The following is a 12,722-nucleotide window of genomic DNA, read 5'->3' as shown; positions in this document are numbered from 1 at the left end:
ATGCCGATTTTTACAGAATATACAATAAGCATTGCTAAAAGCAATGTAAGAATTTCGGAAGCCTGACGTGTCTTCTGTCGCACCGCAAATAAGTGTTGTGATACCTGATCGATGGCATTACCTAGAAGGCAAATTGCTATCATTACAAATTGTACAAAAAAACAATGGGCGAGGTATTTAAGTATTTTGTAAAATAAGCTCGCTAACGCGAGAATCATTATATAAGTAAAACATTTTGAGGTTCCATAGAAGCACACTAGAGAAATTTAGCATTTTGACGATTGGATATTTGATAGAATATTTTATAAATGCATTTTATAGCTTCGCTATAATAAAAACAAAAAATTGTTTCAGTATAAATTGAGAAAAGTATACAAACATAATACAAGGATAAAATAGATAACAGATTACATATAAACATAAACAAGAATAATATTGCAAATATTTTATAAATCATGACAGGGTATTTAAAAATCGGCAAACTCCGTGTATTATTACATTATGTAATAATAAATTTATCACACAAATCTCTTATAAATATTATTTTCTTCAGATTTATCCTTGAAGAGAGAGAGAGAGAGAGAGAGAAGAAGGATACAAATAGAGTATTATCAGAGTGTTATATTACATATATAGACTATTTTCTTTATACTTTATGATATATATAGAGAAAAAAGAAACGAAGACTAGAGACAGAAGACAGAAAAAAAAAGAATTAAATAGAGAATGATGTTAGATGATTGCTATATCTTAATACCTCGTCTTTCAAGTGCATTCTAGGAACTCGCTGGCGAACATCCTACGAGCGCGAGGGTACATGTTACGTACCATCTATAAGTACAGAAAACGGAGGTGTTGATCAATAGTTGGTACATCAGAGACAAGGGGCGTACTTTGTTCTACACATATATACATATATATATAAACTATCCATATATTACAAAAAGAGAAAGAGTAAAAAATAGAATGAGCGAAAGTGAGATACAGGGATAAAAGGCAACGGTGGATTCTCTTTCTCTCCTACACTGCGTGTATTTAAAAAAACAAAAAAACAAAAAAAGAAAAAAAGAAAAAAGCACGTCTCGTGCATCCAGATAATGCAATCCACATACGTGAGCGAGTCAAAAATGGTGATAAGACAAGAATGAGAGAGAATGGAGAGAGAAAGAGAAAATGACAGAACGAAGTAAGAGACAGAAATGAAATTGTTGAAAAAGTAAAGCTTACCCCCTTCTTATATGGTGCCTCCAGCATCGCTTCGACATCCAAATCCTCCGCCATTGCGCGAGTCGGAGAGCTCTCTGAAACGCCACGCATTAGCAGACCAGACTTTTCACGCTGTTCGACGAGAAGAGAGATAGATATGTACGGGAGGTGCTTGAGACTGAGCTATTTATCATAAGCTATAACGTACAGGTGACGAGCGCTCTAAATAGAACGACTCGAGCACTGATCGAAAGATTAAAACGCGAACGATATCGTTACGCGACGACGACGTTGACGACGATCTAAGCAAAATGGCCAACAACGAAAATTTGGCCAGTAACCAATAACTCTCCACCCTCCCGGAAGTGACGCCCGTCAATACGTGAATCGTTTGGCAACCGTAGATTCCTTTATTACGGAAATACGCTCCGTTTGACGTAGGAATATCGAAATGTTCCGCCAACCAATCAGAGCGAGAGAATCTTTGCCTCTTTCATCCTGATTGGTCATGCTCGAAGATGGCTACTTTTAGCTCGAAGCATCGCGTCTAGATATTTATACGTCATGATTGTCGCTCGAGAAGGAAAATTTAACGGTACATTTTTATCGATCGACTCAATATTATAAGAATTGTTGTTTATTTTTTTATTTTATATTAATCTCTTTCATATAATTTCAATGCTTATAGAAAAAAAATGCTCCAAATTGTCGGATAATTTGAGTCATAATATAAGAAAATCTAGATAGGCACGTCCGATAACCAATCAGCCTCACGTTTCAATAGAAATGAAACGTAGCGCGAAATGATTGGTTAAACGTAACGGGAGATGATTGGCTACCCGTCATTCTCGCATTCTGTTTGCGAGAATCTCGACATTCTCGTTTACATATGTGCTCCGTTCAGTGGTTTACGAACTTGTGTGAAATTGCGTTTATATACATATGTATATATCTTATTATATATATGATACATGTATATGTAGGCATGATGGAACTTCAGAAATGGAATCTTGGTGTTTATTAATAATTTCCCTCGACGTTGTGTGAAATACGAATCCAGAACGATTCACAATTAGCCGGTAGAATTAGGAACTATTAACGAGCTTTCTGTAAATTTGTTTCTGATCCGAGACGATAGATTTCTATGGTTTAACTTTGGAAATTAATAAGAGCGACTTTTCGGAAGATGTACAAGAAACGAGAACAGATATACTTTTGAAGTTTCTCAATTAATTGTTCGCGAGAAAACACAAGATAAAAATTATCGTACATTTAAGCTGTTAAAATGGCTGCATCCTTGTCAGGTAAGAATTGCAAGCATGTTTTATAACAAGTTTTCAAATTTAGTATCATTAAAATTATTCATTTATACTGTTTTAAGAGATAAATAAATATTATAAATAATTCAGTGTTTTATACTATTTATTCTAAATGGTCTAATGGATTATAAAAATTTTTTCTAATTTATGTATCTCATCATTTGTTATAATTTTGTTTATATATAAGTGTATTTTATAGCCCTATATATTATAATTTTTTTTTTGTTATAGCTTATTGGGTGAAGTTTTTCAAAGGGGCTGGATTTCCGCAAGATGTGGCCACTAAACATGCAGTTGTATTCTCCAACAATCGTATTAAACCAGATATGTTACCAGATTTAGATAAACCTAGTCTAAAAGAAATGGGTATTACATTAATGGGTGATATGATTGCTATTTTGAGATATGCCAAGAAAGTTGTGGAAGAAACAACGTGCGAGAGATTTTTAGTTGATACAGAAGATGTAGCTTCAGCTCCAAAAGTTAATCCAAAACCTGTTGCAAAGAAAGTAATCAAAGAAATTGGAAATAAGACGATGGTTTCATTAGCTTCAAAAACAGATTCTACAAAGAAGATAGTTAAACCTTTGCCTACAACAGCGAAAAAGATTATGACCATAAAGAAACCAATATCTGTATCGAATACTAACAATACTACTAATCAAAAGCAAACCTCTATGAAAAGAAAATTAGTGTCAGAAGAAGTATATGAAGACGATGATGATAACTGGAATATCGTGGAAAAGAAGGTGAAAGCGACAAACGGCAAGGACAACACTATCGAATATACCGTCACTGTTCCAAAATCATCAAGCGTAAGAACTCAAGTTCTTAAAAAGCCTGTTGAACAAAAGCGAACAGTATTTGACAGATTAGGTGACAGTTCTGTTACGAGCACCACCAATTTAGCTGATACAACACCTACTTTCAACATTACTGGTGTCAGCAAAGATGTATTCAAAAGATCGAATAGTGTGTTCAAGCGTCTTGGTGACATAGATGATAAGAGGGATCATGTAACTACTGCAGGAATACTTAAGAATGGGTCAGGAATCACTAGTTCATCGGGTATATTGAAGAATCCAATATCACCTAGTATACGTACGTCGATTGTAACAACGAAAAGAGTTATACCTAAAACTACTGGTACTATGCATGCTGATCACGAAGTCAATAAGAAGATTGTTTTGAACAATACAAGCCGTATACTTAAAGTGAAAAAAGAATCTGATGTCAGACCAAGCAGCGAAAGAATCATCAAACCTGCAGTTACATCTGGCAAATTAGGTGTGTATATGTTGTGAAAATTTAATTATAATGATAAAAAGCATATAAACATGAAAGCTATTTTTATTGATAATTTTATTGTTACAGCTTCGGAACGACTTATCTCTATACCAGCTAAGGCACGCCTTGGCACAACCACTGCCAAACAAGTGACTTTTAGTAAAGTGGCAACAGTGACGCACGTCAAGAGAGCGGATGTTTTCAGTCGCCTAGGCCTTTAAGCTGGGTATCTTTTGTATCTTCTCTCCATTATTAATCGCGAGTGAATAGCGATTTGCGATCGAACCATTGTTTGTATAAAATTTCCCCCAGCTGCCAGCTGCATCGACATTGGTTAGTGTTAACCAAATGATTAATTTCATTTCATTTTTATTATGATATGATATGATAAGACATATCGCTAATCAGAGTCGCTTGCAAGGCTACAGCGAGAGTGTTGTTGCAAATAACGCATATGGTGTAAATATAATAAAAGAGACATTGACGTTTTATATTTACGACTTAGCGACGTCCATGAATTGCTCGGACATAATGACGTTAGTCTGACAGAGTGTGATCTATATCATTTTTCAATAAAAATAATGCAATTGTTCCTTTTTATTATCTTTAACAGTTTTTAAAGGATTATTTAATTTTGCATAAAAATTGAGAAAATGCAATTGTGTTGTACAAGATACAACACAACGTATCAACACAATTGTATCTCATGAAATTGTGTATATTAGCTTTTTCGATTTTACGAAACAGCAATTTTTTATGCAAAACTGTCTTTTTATACTTCTTCACGAAATAATTACATGATACGAATGTATGAACGAGCAATTATAGAGTTTATGTATTTAGATATTATATTTGTTCTCTTATCTGCATTTCCCATACTCTTTTCAACATCTTTTTTCCTTTTTTCCCCCTATCATAAATATTTATTTGCTTCATAATATATAAGAATAGAGATATTATAACAGAGTATAACAGAATCAAAAGTGTATACTCTATTTTCGACATTTGTTGATATATTAAATCTTTGAAAAATATTACTTGCGATAGAATTGCAACAAATTGAAGATTTTATATATTTTGTATAATTGACAATTAATATTACATATGCCATATCAACTTGTTGCTATTCTATGATTTGATTTTTAATAAATAAAAGATACAAATGTATCTCCCATTAATTTAATATAGATCATCGCTGCGGGATCTATCGAATCGTCGATTGCTTAAAAGAAAAAAGAAATGTGCATCTTTTGAATATTCCAATAATTATTCTTGCCTAATTAATTTCCACAAGATTTGCATTTCTGCATAAGCAGCATATATCTTAAAAACGAATGAAAAAGAAACTGGAAAAAAAAAGTTTAAGGATGTTTTGGCTGAGCGATAATAGCAAAAGGCTCAAAATTTAAAAAAAGAACATATTTCTTACGTTTATACTGTTTAAAAAATCAAATAAATCCGGATTATAAAAAGAATTAAAGTATCACACAAAATAATATAGTTTTTAACGTCTTCGTAAAAGAAAATAGTTGGAATTAATATTTTTTCTAATTTATGACAAAAACTTTTGGACTGCAGGAAACAAAAAAAAAAGAATAATTTGCATAAAAAAAGAGAGAGAAAGAGATAATATTTATAAATATTTATTAGAGTTTTCTTAATATATGTGAAAATTTTTATTTTGTTGGTAATGTTTTTTCCTTGTCAAATTTATTAATAAGTGCTACAATACGCGATTTTTCATAAGAATAATCAATACTAACTTTAAACTTAAATAATTTCCAAACCGTTAAGAGAATTGTGCTCAGGTTTTACGTAGATACTTAGAAGAAATAGTAGAACAGTCTACGAATTTTTCATGCTTTTGTCAATATTTTGATCATATGATACATACATCCTTAACGATATCTATAAGTTTTTAACACACAAGAAAATATACATTCGCAAATACACGAGGAAAAAGAAACAGAGGATACAAAAATTAATAAATAAAAGAAACAAAAAAAAAAATTATTTCCGTGCAAACAGGTCTTTTCAAAACAACCGCTTTTACTCTCGTGTATCCGCGAAACCGTTTCCCCTCTAGGTCGCATGAACTACAACTCGTGGTTCGCGAACCGCGTTATCTCTCTAGATTATATTTAATTGATTCGTGGCTCGCGGCTGTTCGCGAGTCTCGTTCGGGAATGGCGTCGCCCCGATCGATTCGGGAATTTCGCGCGGACCGCGCGTCGGTCCTATTTTAGTCGCGTGTGTGGGTGAATGAGGTGTCGCGGCGCGCGTTCGTCTTCCGACGCTATTTTCATCACCCCCTGCGTCCTCGCGGACGAGTTACACGGAGTCGGCTTGCGTACGTGCTTGCGTACGTACGTACGTGCGCGAGGGAGAAAGAAGGACAGAGGTTAGTTTCGGCCGATGAGCCCGGCTGCTGCGTATGTAGCGATCCGTGATGAAACGTTATCTCGTGCGCGAGCGCGCACGCTACCCCTCCGTGAGACAGCTGCGTCACGGAGTAATATAACGTGGCGGTTTGAATTATACGTACATACAATCGAATACGATAAGACTCTACGTTTGACGCGACACAATCGCGAGCTGTCATTACGACTCTGACGTTCTCGTTATTATTTTTCGCATAGAGTTTACCGTATATTTAAAACAAATATATATATAAAAAAAAAAGACTTCTCGCTTTGTCGAACATTCACTCGATAAAGAGAGAAAGAGAGAGAGAGAGAGACCGATAGGGAGAATTTAGAAGGGAATCGGTGGAAGGGGTCTTGCTCCCCCTCCTCCGATGAGAAATGGAGAGGAGAGCGAATGAGACCCTCGTCCCCTATGAGAGAAGTCGCGATCGAGGAGTGAGGGGGGGGGGGGTTGTGCGCCGGCGAGCAAATCGTGTATGTCAGACTCGTGGCAGAGGGGTCAGCGCGAGGGAAAGAACGACACGAAACCGAACGTTTTCTGGGCTTAGCGGGTACGTTTTCACGTTGGGTCTCTCGCTGCACTTTTCCTTTTCTCTCTCTCTCTCTCTCTCTCCCCCTCTCTCTCTCTCTCTCTCTCTCTTTCAAGTACCCCTTAATCTGTCTCCGTCCCTTAGTCATCGTGGTCGGTCGTCCCCTGTGATTTCGCCCGTCGTGCCTCTCTCTCTCTCTCTCTCTTTTTCTTTTATTTAATCTCCAATCCCCTCTCTCTCCCCCCAAGTACACGCGTCGCTGTCACCGAAACGAAAGTACGTGCGTACGTACGCCGAGGAGATAGATACATATCGATCTTTGATCGAGCGTTTCTCTTCGAAAAGCACTCGCGACTCCTCTCTTCTTTTTCTCTCTCTCTCTCTCTCTTTTTCTCTGTTTCTGTTTAGCCACTGTAATCTTTCCCGTTGTAACGGGGCGAACGTTGTAACGAGTCGTGTGACAGCACGTTTTTGGCGTTTGCGTTTAAAGGAACGTGAGACACGCATACGAGCGAGAGGATGAACGACATGGAAGCCTACGGGGACGGATATATGGCACCGGAGGAGGAATGGGAGAGGGAGGGTCTCTTGGACCCTGCCTGGGAGAAACAGCAGAAAAAGGTGAGCGAGTGTTATCATAGCCGAGAGATTTCTTTTTTTTTTTTTTTCCTTCTTCCTCTTCTCTTTTCGCTCTTCTTTTTCCGCTACTTTGAGACTCGCGAGCATTTTTGGGCCCAAACTGGGCCTGGCCATTTCTGAAATAGGACGAAAATATCAGTGAATTTTTTATCTTGTATTTTTTATATTTTTATCCAAACGATCGTTGTCGATTTGCGTCGAGAAGTTACATCGATTACACGCATAATCGCGTGAAAAACCATTCTCGTATTTTTTTTTATGTCTAAGAAAAAATTAATGATTCTTTATCTTCAGGTCAAAGATTAAGTGAACTCGAAAGGATTCGGAGAAAAAGATTATTTTTCTATGGTCTATATTTTATTTATCTGTACCTTTATTTATTGCGCTTAAAGAGCATATTGTAATCATAGAGATATAGAGCCTCCATTAGTTTTGTACACACACAAACACACCTGTCTCTCGGAGACAGAAACTATTGAATCATTTTTTATTTTATGACGGGATCAAATTATCTATTGTAAAAGATTGAAAATGATACGATATTTTAAAAGTTAAGACAAATATTCTCTCTCTCTCTCTCTCTCTCTCTCTCTGTCTTATAATTTAATTAAAGTATCTACCTCTTGATATTTGTGATACTGATACTATTAGGGAGAGAAATAAAAAAGTACGAATGTAAAACGTGCTGCTAGAAAAAGATATGATATTATAATCGTCTAGTATTAAAAAAAAAAAAAAAAAGAAGAAGAAGAAAAAAAAAGAAGAAATAAGCTTGCGGTTGGGAATTTGGCAATGTTGATCGAGAATTGAGGTTTATATCAGTTTCCTTAGATTGTGGTAATCTTATCAGATATTGACACATTGTAGTAACGCAAAGGCTCGCGCTCTTGTGTAATCATTGTAGTAGTAACATGATTTACGTTAACATGAGAAATTATATCGCTGCTCTTCCACTGCATAGACGCTCATAAGCTAGCTCCATATGAACAATATTTTTCACGACTCTCTCTTTGACTAAAAAAATTTATCATTGTTAAAAAAATAATATTCATTGTAAGATTAATGAGAATTAATTGTCAATAACAGGTGATGAATTGGAATTGAATTCTAAAATACGGATATTGAAGCAGAATATGTAATCTACGCTCGATAATTTAGTTAGATGTAAATGTAATATATATAAATTTCATTTTTATCTACGGATTTTTACTATATGCGATCAAATTACATTCTAAGCGTTTCATAAAAAATATAGGATATTTTGAATACTAGATACAGAGTTGAAAATTAACGACGAACATTTTACATTTGAGAAGAGCTGAAAAAACTGATAGTATTAAGCGCTTGTTTAAGTATACTTTAGGCTACATTGCCGAAGCGTAATATTATAAACAGAAATATTTCAAAAGAATTATAAACACACACAAAGATAGAGGAGACAGAATGGAGATACAATCTTCCTGATAAAAAGCGTATAACAAGTGAATCTTTTTTCACCATTTCGACATTATTTAACAGTTCTTACTCGCAAATTCATTCGACATGGCGTCATTAGATACTGACAAATCGTAGCATTCCCGAGTATGCGTTCGCAAATATTTTCTTCATCTTTGGCATAGGTTCAAGGTTTTCCCAGAGCTCTCCCGCCTCTCTCTCTCTCTCTCTCTCTCGTATTATATCAGCCGCAGCCCTTCGGATTGTATTTTCAGACTTTATGACAAAAATAATCGAGCAATGAGTCACGCCCGCGAGCGTGACGATTTTCACGATTTTCGTGGCCGAGTTCTTCCTCGGTGTTGTCGTCGAGTGGTTTTTTTATCTTTTCCTTTTCTACGCGAAGGCGCGTTGGCGTCAAGTCAGGTATTAGATAAGCGACGCTGATAATGGTTACGCGCGCATGCCAATATAAAGCTTACGCGTTCCTAAGATATGAAACGCGGCTTCGCCGTCGCCGAGGGCAGGCATTTTTCGTAACGCCTCTAATTTTAGAGACCCGCGTGTGCGTGCCTCATTCCGGAAACGCGGTCCGAAAAGCCGCCGAGATTCGCGTCGCGGCATCGGCGGCGGCGAAAACGAAAACTCATTCCATTCGTCGAACCGCGTATCGCGCGGACATTATTTCTTCACGTTTCATAGAACAAAGCTCTTACGCGAAGGCTTCCCGTTTCAAATATGACACTATGATAACAATAGGGTTCCATGAATTCGAGGCGGAAGGAAGTGTTATATTGAGAAGGAACATATATAAGAGTCATTCTCTTCAATTTTATTCTTTTTTATCTCCGTTTCAGAAACCATTTATGATTAGAAAAATTAATAATTTATTGTCATATACAAAGAAGAAAATAATTTTTGAACTATTTAGGATAAATGGAGAAGTAAAATCTTTTAAAACATTTCTTGTTTTTCCAAAAACGTAAAATATCAATCAGATCTAAACTATTAGATATAAATAAAATGTGTTACTAATTTTTTTGCCTTGAAGTAATATTAATTTCGGCACAACATTTTTATATCAATAAATTATATATTATTATGTACGTTCAATATTATAAAATAAAATTGATTAAAGAATATGTTATTAAAAGTGAATATGACTAGAATATTTTTATCATATCTTATGCACTTTATGTCAAATAAGTAATAAAATTCCTTATATTTACACTCAAGCATATTTTTTTTACTCGATTTTATTTCAATCTTTAAACTAAAAAGATATATAATATTAAAAGCTATTACATATAGTACGATACGATGCGCGTTTTCATTAGATTCGAATGTACTAAAAATATTTACCGCTACGGAAGCGTGAGAAACTCTACGTCCTCCCCCTTTTCTCGCTCCTACACAATGTCTATATCCGTATCTCTCTATTACGTATACATATATGTATATCTATATACGAGACGCGAAAATCGAGGTAAACGTAACACTTTGTGTCATTCGAATTTCGTGCCTTCAAATCCAGCTTGAATCGAAATTGATGGAGTATGACGGTAGGGACGGGCCAATTAGCAGTACCGTTTAAACGCATTAAGGAGGTGGACGACACGCGCCGGCCGATTAACTGTACAGGAGAATTTCTCGTAAAATCCTTCTCTCAGCGCGTCGCGTTGTCAGCTTGAAACATTCCGGCGATAGAGGAATCTTTTTCTCCGACGACGTTTAAATAGGTCGCGCGGCTGCTCGTCGCGGAAACAGCTGCTCGGCTCGAGCTTTCAGATCGCGCGATCTTTCGAGACACGAGTCCTTGTTTCCTTCATATTCGATCTTGGAGTAATCCTGTTTGTTGGAACATTTTGCTAAATGAAATTTTTTTATTCGGTATTCTCCGCTCTCTTATCATTTTTTTTTAAATAATTAACGCTATCGTTTATAAAATTAAAAAAGAAAAAAATGTCATTCCCGATTTGAAGGCCTTGGATAATTCTTTTTTCTTTGGACATTTTTTAAATCTTAATTCTAAATTTAAATATCAATATATATGATGCTTTATATACGGTTTCACGGTTGTTATTCCAAATTTATAATTAACTGTGTGCAAGTTATATTTAATATTGAATACGAAATATCACACAAATGCTCTTTGAATCATGTGTAATCGTTCGAATGATCCTGTACTTGTATTTGGTGACTTACTACACAGGTGTTTATTATACACACTCATGATTATTTTATAATATAAATATTTTTTTTTTTATTATCACTTCATTGAATCAGCTTATATAGATAAAGCATATCGATCATCTGTTATTATGTTTTCGCACGAAGTTTGTTTTGTTTGATTAATTTGAATAATTTAGCATTCGACGTGTCTTGGATCTAATTGTTAGTGCAAAGTTTATCTCGCGCATATATTTAACAACTAACTTAGCCAAGCTATTCGTTTAGTGCATAAATCTTTTCCCGAGCAATTGTCGCAGCTCATGAAGGCTATTTTTCTATAGGCGACATTCACACTTGAACGACACAACATCGAAACATCGTTCAAAGCGCTCGTTAAAGTCTTTCCTTAGACTTACCATGACATCTTGGCGCCGTTAGAGAATAGGTTACTGATTAAAAATAGATATAGTGTCGCGTAGCTGAAATTTATGAACCTTTACGCAATTTATATGGGCCGCTCTCTTGATTTTTATTAACATCCAATTTCAACTCGGTATCTTTATTTTTTTACATCCATATATGTATTATTATTATATTATAAATCTACTGTCAAAATCATAAATATATTGACATTCAAATGAGACCTTAATTAAGAATCTCCCTTTCTTCGAATCCATCCATCTCGTATCTAATCTCTTTTTGGATTGGGAAAAATAAAGTATGAACTCAAGTGTTTTCTTCGTGGAATTCGTTTATTGGCTTTGCTTTCTCCAGCTATGTTTCTGAAAATAGGATTACCCGGAGTAATTTCAACGGACACGCGGCATCGCGATATTTCCTTTAATAAAATCGATGTTAATTCGCGTCTTTAATCATCGCGTTGACTATTAATTTTCCACTCTCGCGCCCGCGCTGTTTCAATTATCGACCCCTGATCTACCCCCGCAATTACGCGCATAGACGGAGTAGTCTCACGCGTACTGTGTAATTAGAAATTGCCGATTAATTCGCGCTGTATCGATGCGCGCTCATTCGTCCTCGCTTCGAGATTAATTCCCATGTTGTCCTCCTCGCCGCGATGCAAAGCGTAGCAATTCATCGTCCGGCTTCACTAGGTAAAATCGAACGGTTAGGCCGGATAACGGACACTAACTAACGGCTTGCGTTCGCGAGTGCATCTTTGGCAATTATAGATAATCTTCGCGCAAGTATGTCATCTTCTTCTATTCGATTAATGTCTTATAATTGTTTGCGCGAGTTTCGAAAAAGTCGCCAAAAAATTGAATTTTTATAATATCCCAATAGTATATCTTAATAGTATTAAATTTTTAATTAATTAATTTAAATATATTCAACTATAATATAATAAACTTAATTTAAATATAATTAACACATTATATATTATATTCACAAATACATATAAATTTCTGTTTCATATTTTTTTAATTATTTGTTTTAATGACAGGGGTGGATACGTTTTCAATAGATTTGCTAATCTTTAAATATACATATAGAGCGATATATAATAACAATAATAATAATATTGAAATAAAAAAAAAATAGAGACAGAGGAAATAATTTTCCTAGGCTAAATCACATTAAATCATGCGATCGTGAAATTTATTTCGCGATAATGGGCCGCGAATGACAATTATTTCAGAAGCATCGACCTGGTCAATAGCATCGTGAACACTTTGCGCTCGGAAGAG

The 12,722-nt window shown here is 35.4% G+C and overlaps 3 protein-coding genes across 11 annotated transcripts in view; 2 read left to right on the top strand and 1 right to left on the bottom strand.

Moving 5' to 3' along the window:
• LOC115243329 (RNA-binding protein 39) overlaps positions 1-1,570 on the bottom strand; it is a 10,380-nt gene extending 8,810 nt beyond the window's left edge. The window contains exons 1-2 of one of the 2 annotated variants that reach the window (XM_029820218.1): positions 1,370-1,570; positions 1,228-1,301 (exon numbers count right to left, since the gene is read on the bottom strand). In XM_029820218.1, the coding sequence (XP_029676078.1) occupies positions 1,228-1,301; positions 1,370-1,400 (105 nt within the window). In that variant the 5' untranslated portion in view covers positions 1,401-1,570. The remainder of the gene's footprint in view (positions 1-1,227; positions 1,302-1,369) is intronic. The other variant, XM_029820219.1, reaches the window with a different exon arrangement.
• A 513-nt stretch (positions 1,571-2,083) lies between these two features.
• Positions 2,084-4,681, top strand: LOC115243540 (uncharacterized protein C19orf47 homolog). The gene is made up of 3 exons (XM_029820641.1): positions 2,084-2,510; positions 2,757-3,812; positions 3,900-4,681. The coding sequence occupies exons 1-3, from the start codon at positions 2,492-2,494 to the stop codon at positions 4,031-4,033; spliced, it is 1,209 nt and encodes a 402-aa protein (XP_029676501.1). The 5' UTR covers positions 2,084-2,491; the 3' UTR covers positions 4,034-4,681.
• Positions 4,682-5,990: 1,309 nt separating this feature from the next.
• The window catches only part of LOC115243322 (alpha-actinin, sarcomeric), a 20,392-nt gene continuing 13,660 nt past the window's right edge, over positions 5,991-12,722 (top strand). For 2 of the 8 annotated variants that reach the window (XM_029820209.1, XM_029820202.1), the window contains exons 1-2: positions 5,991-6,213; positions 7,177-7,389. In XM_029820209.1, coding sequence (XP_029676069.1) covers positions 7,288-7,389 — 102 coding nt within the window. In that variant the 5' untranslated portion in view covers positions 5,991-6,213; positions 7,177-7,287. Of the gene's footprint in view, positions 6,214-6,688; positions 6,790-7,176; positions 7,390-12,722 lie in introns of those variants that run through there. The other 6 variants (XM_029820207.1, XM_029820205.1, XM_029820204.1 and 3 more) reach the window with 6 other exon arrangements.

The sequence above is a fragment of the Formica exsecta genome, unplaced genomic scaffold, assembly GCF_003651465.1.
Source record: "Formica exsecta isolate Colony F162 unplaced genomic scaffold, ASM365146v1 scaffold72, whole genome shotgun sequence".
NCBI classification, from domain to species: Eukaryota; Metazoa; Arthropoda; class Insecta; order Hymenoptera; family Formicidae; genus Formica; species Formica exsecta.
The sequence above is the reverse complement of the archived record's forward strand: the minus strand, read 5'-3'. Positions and strand labels throughout refer to the sequence as shown.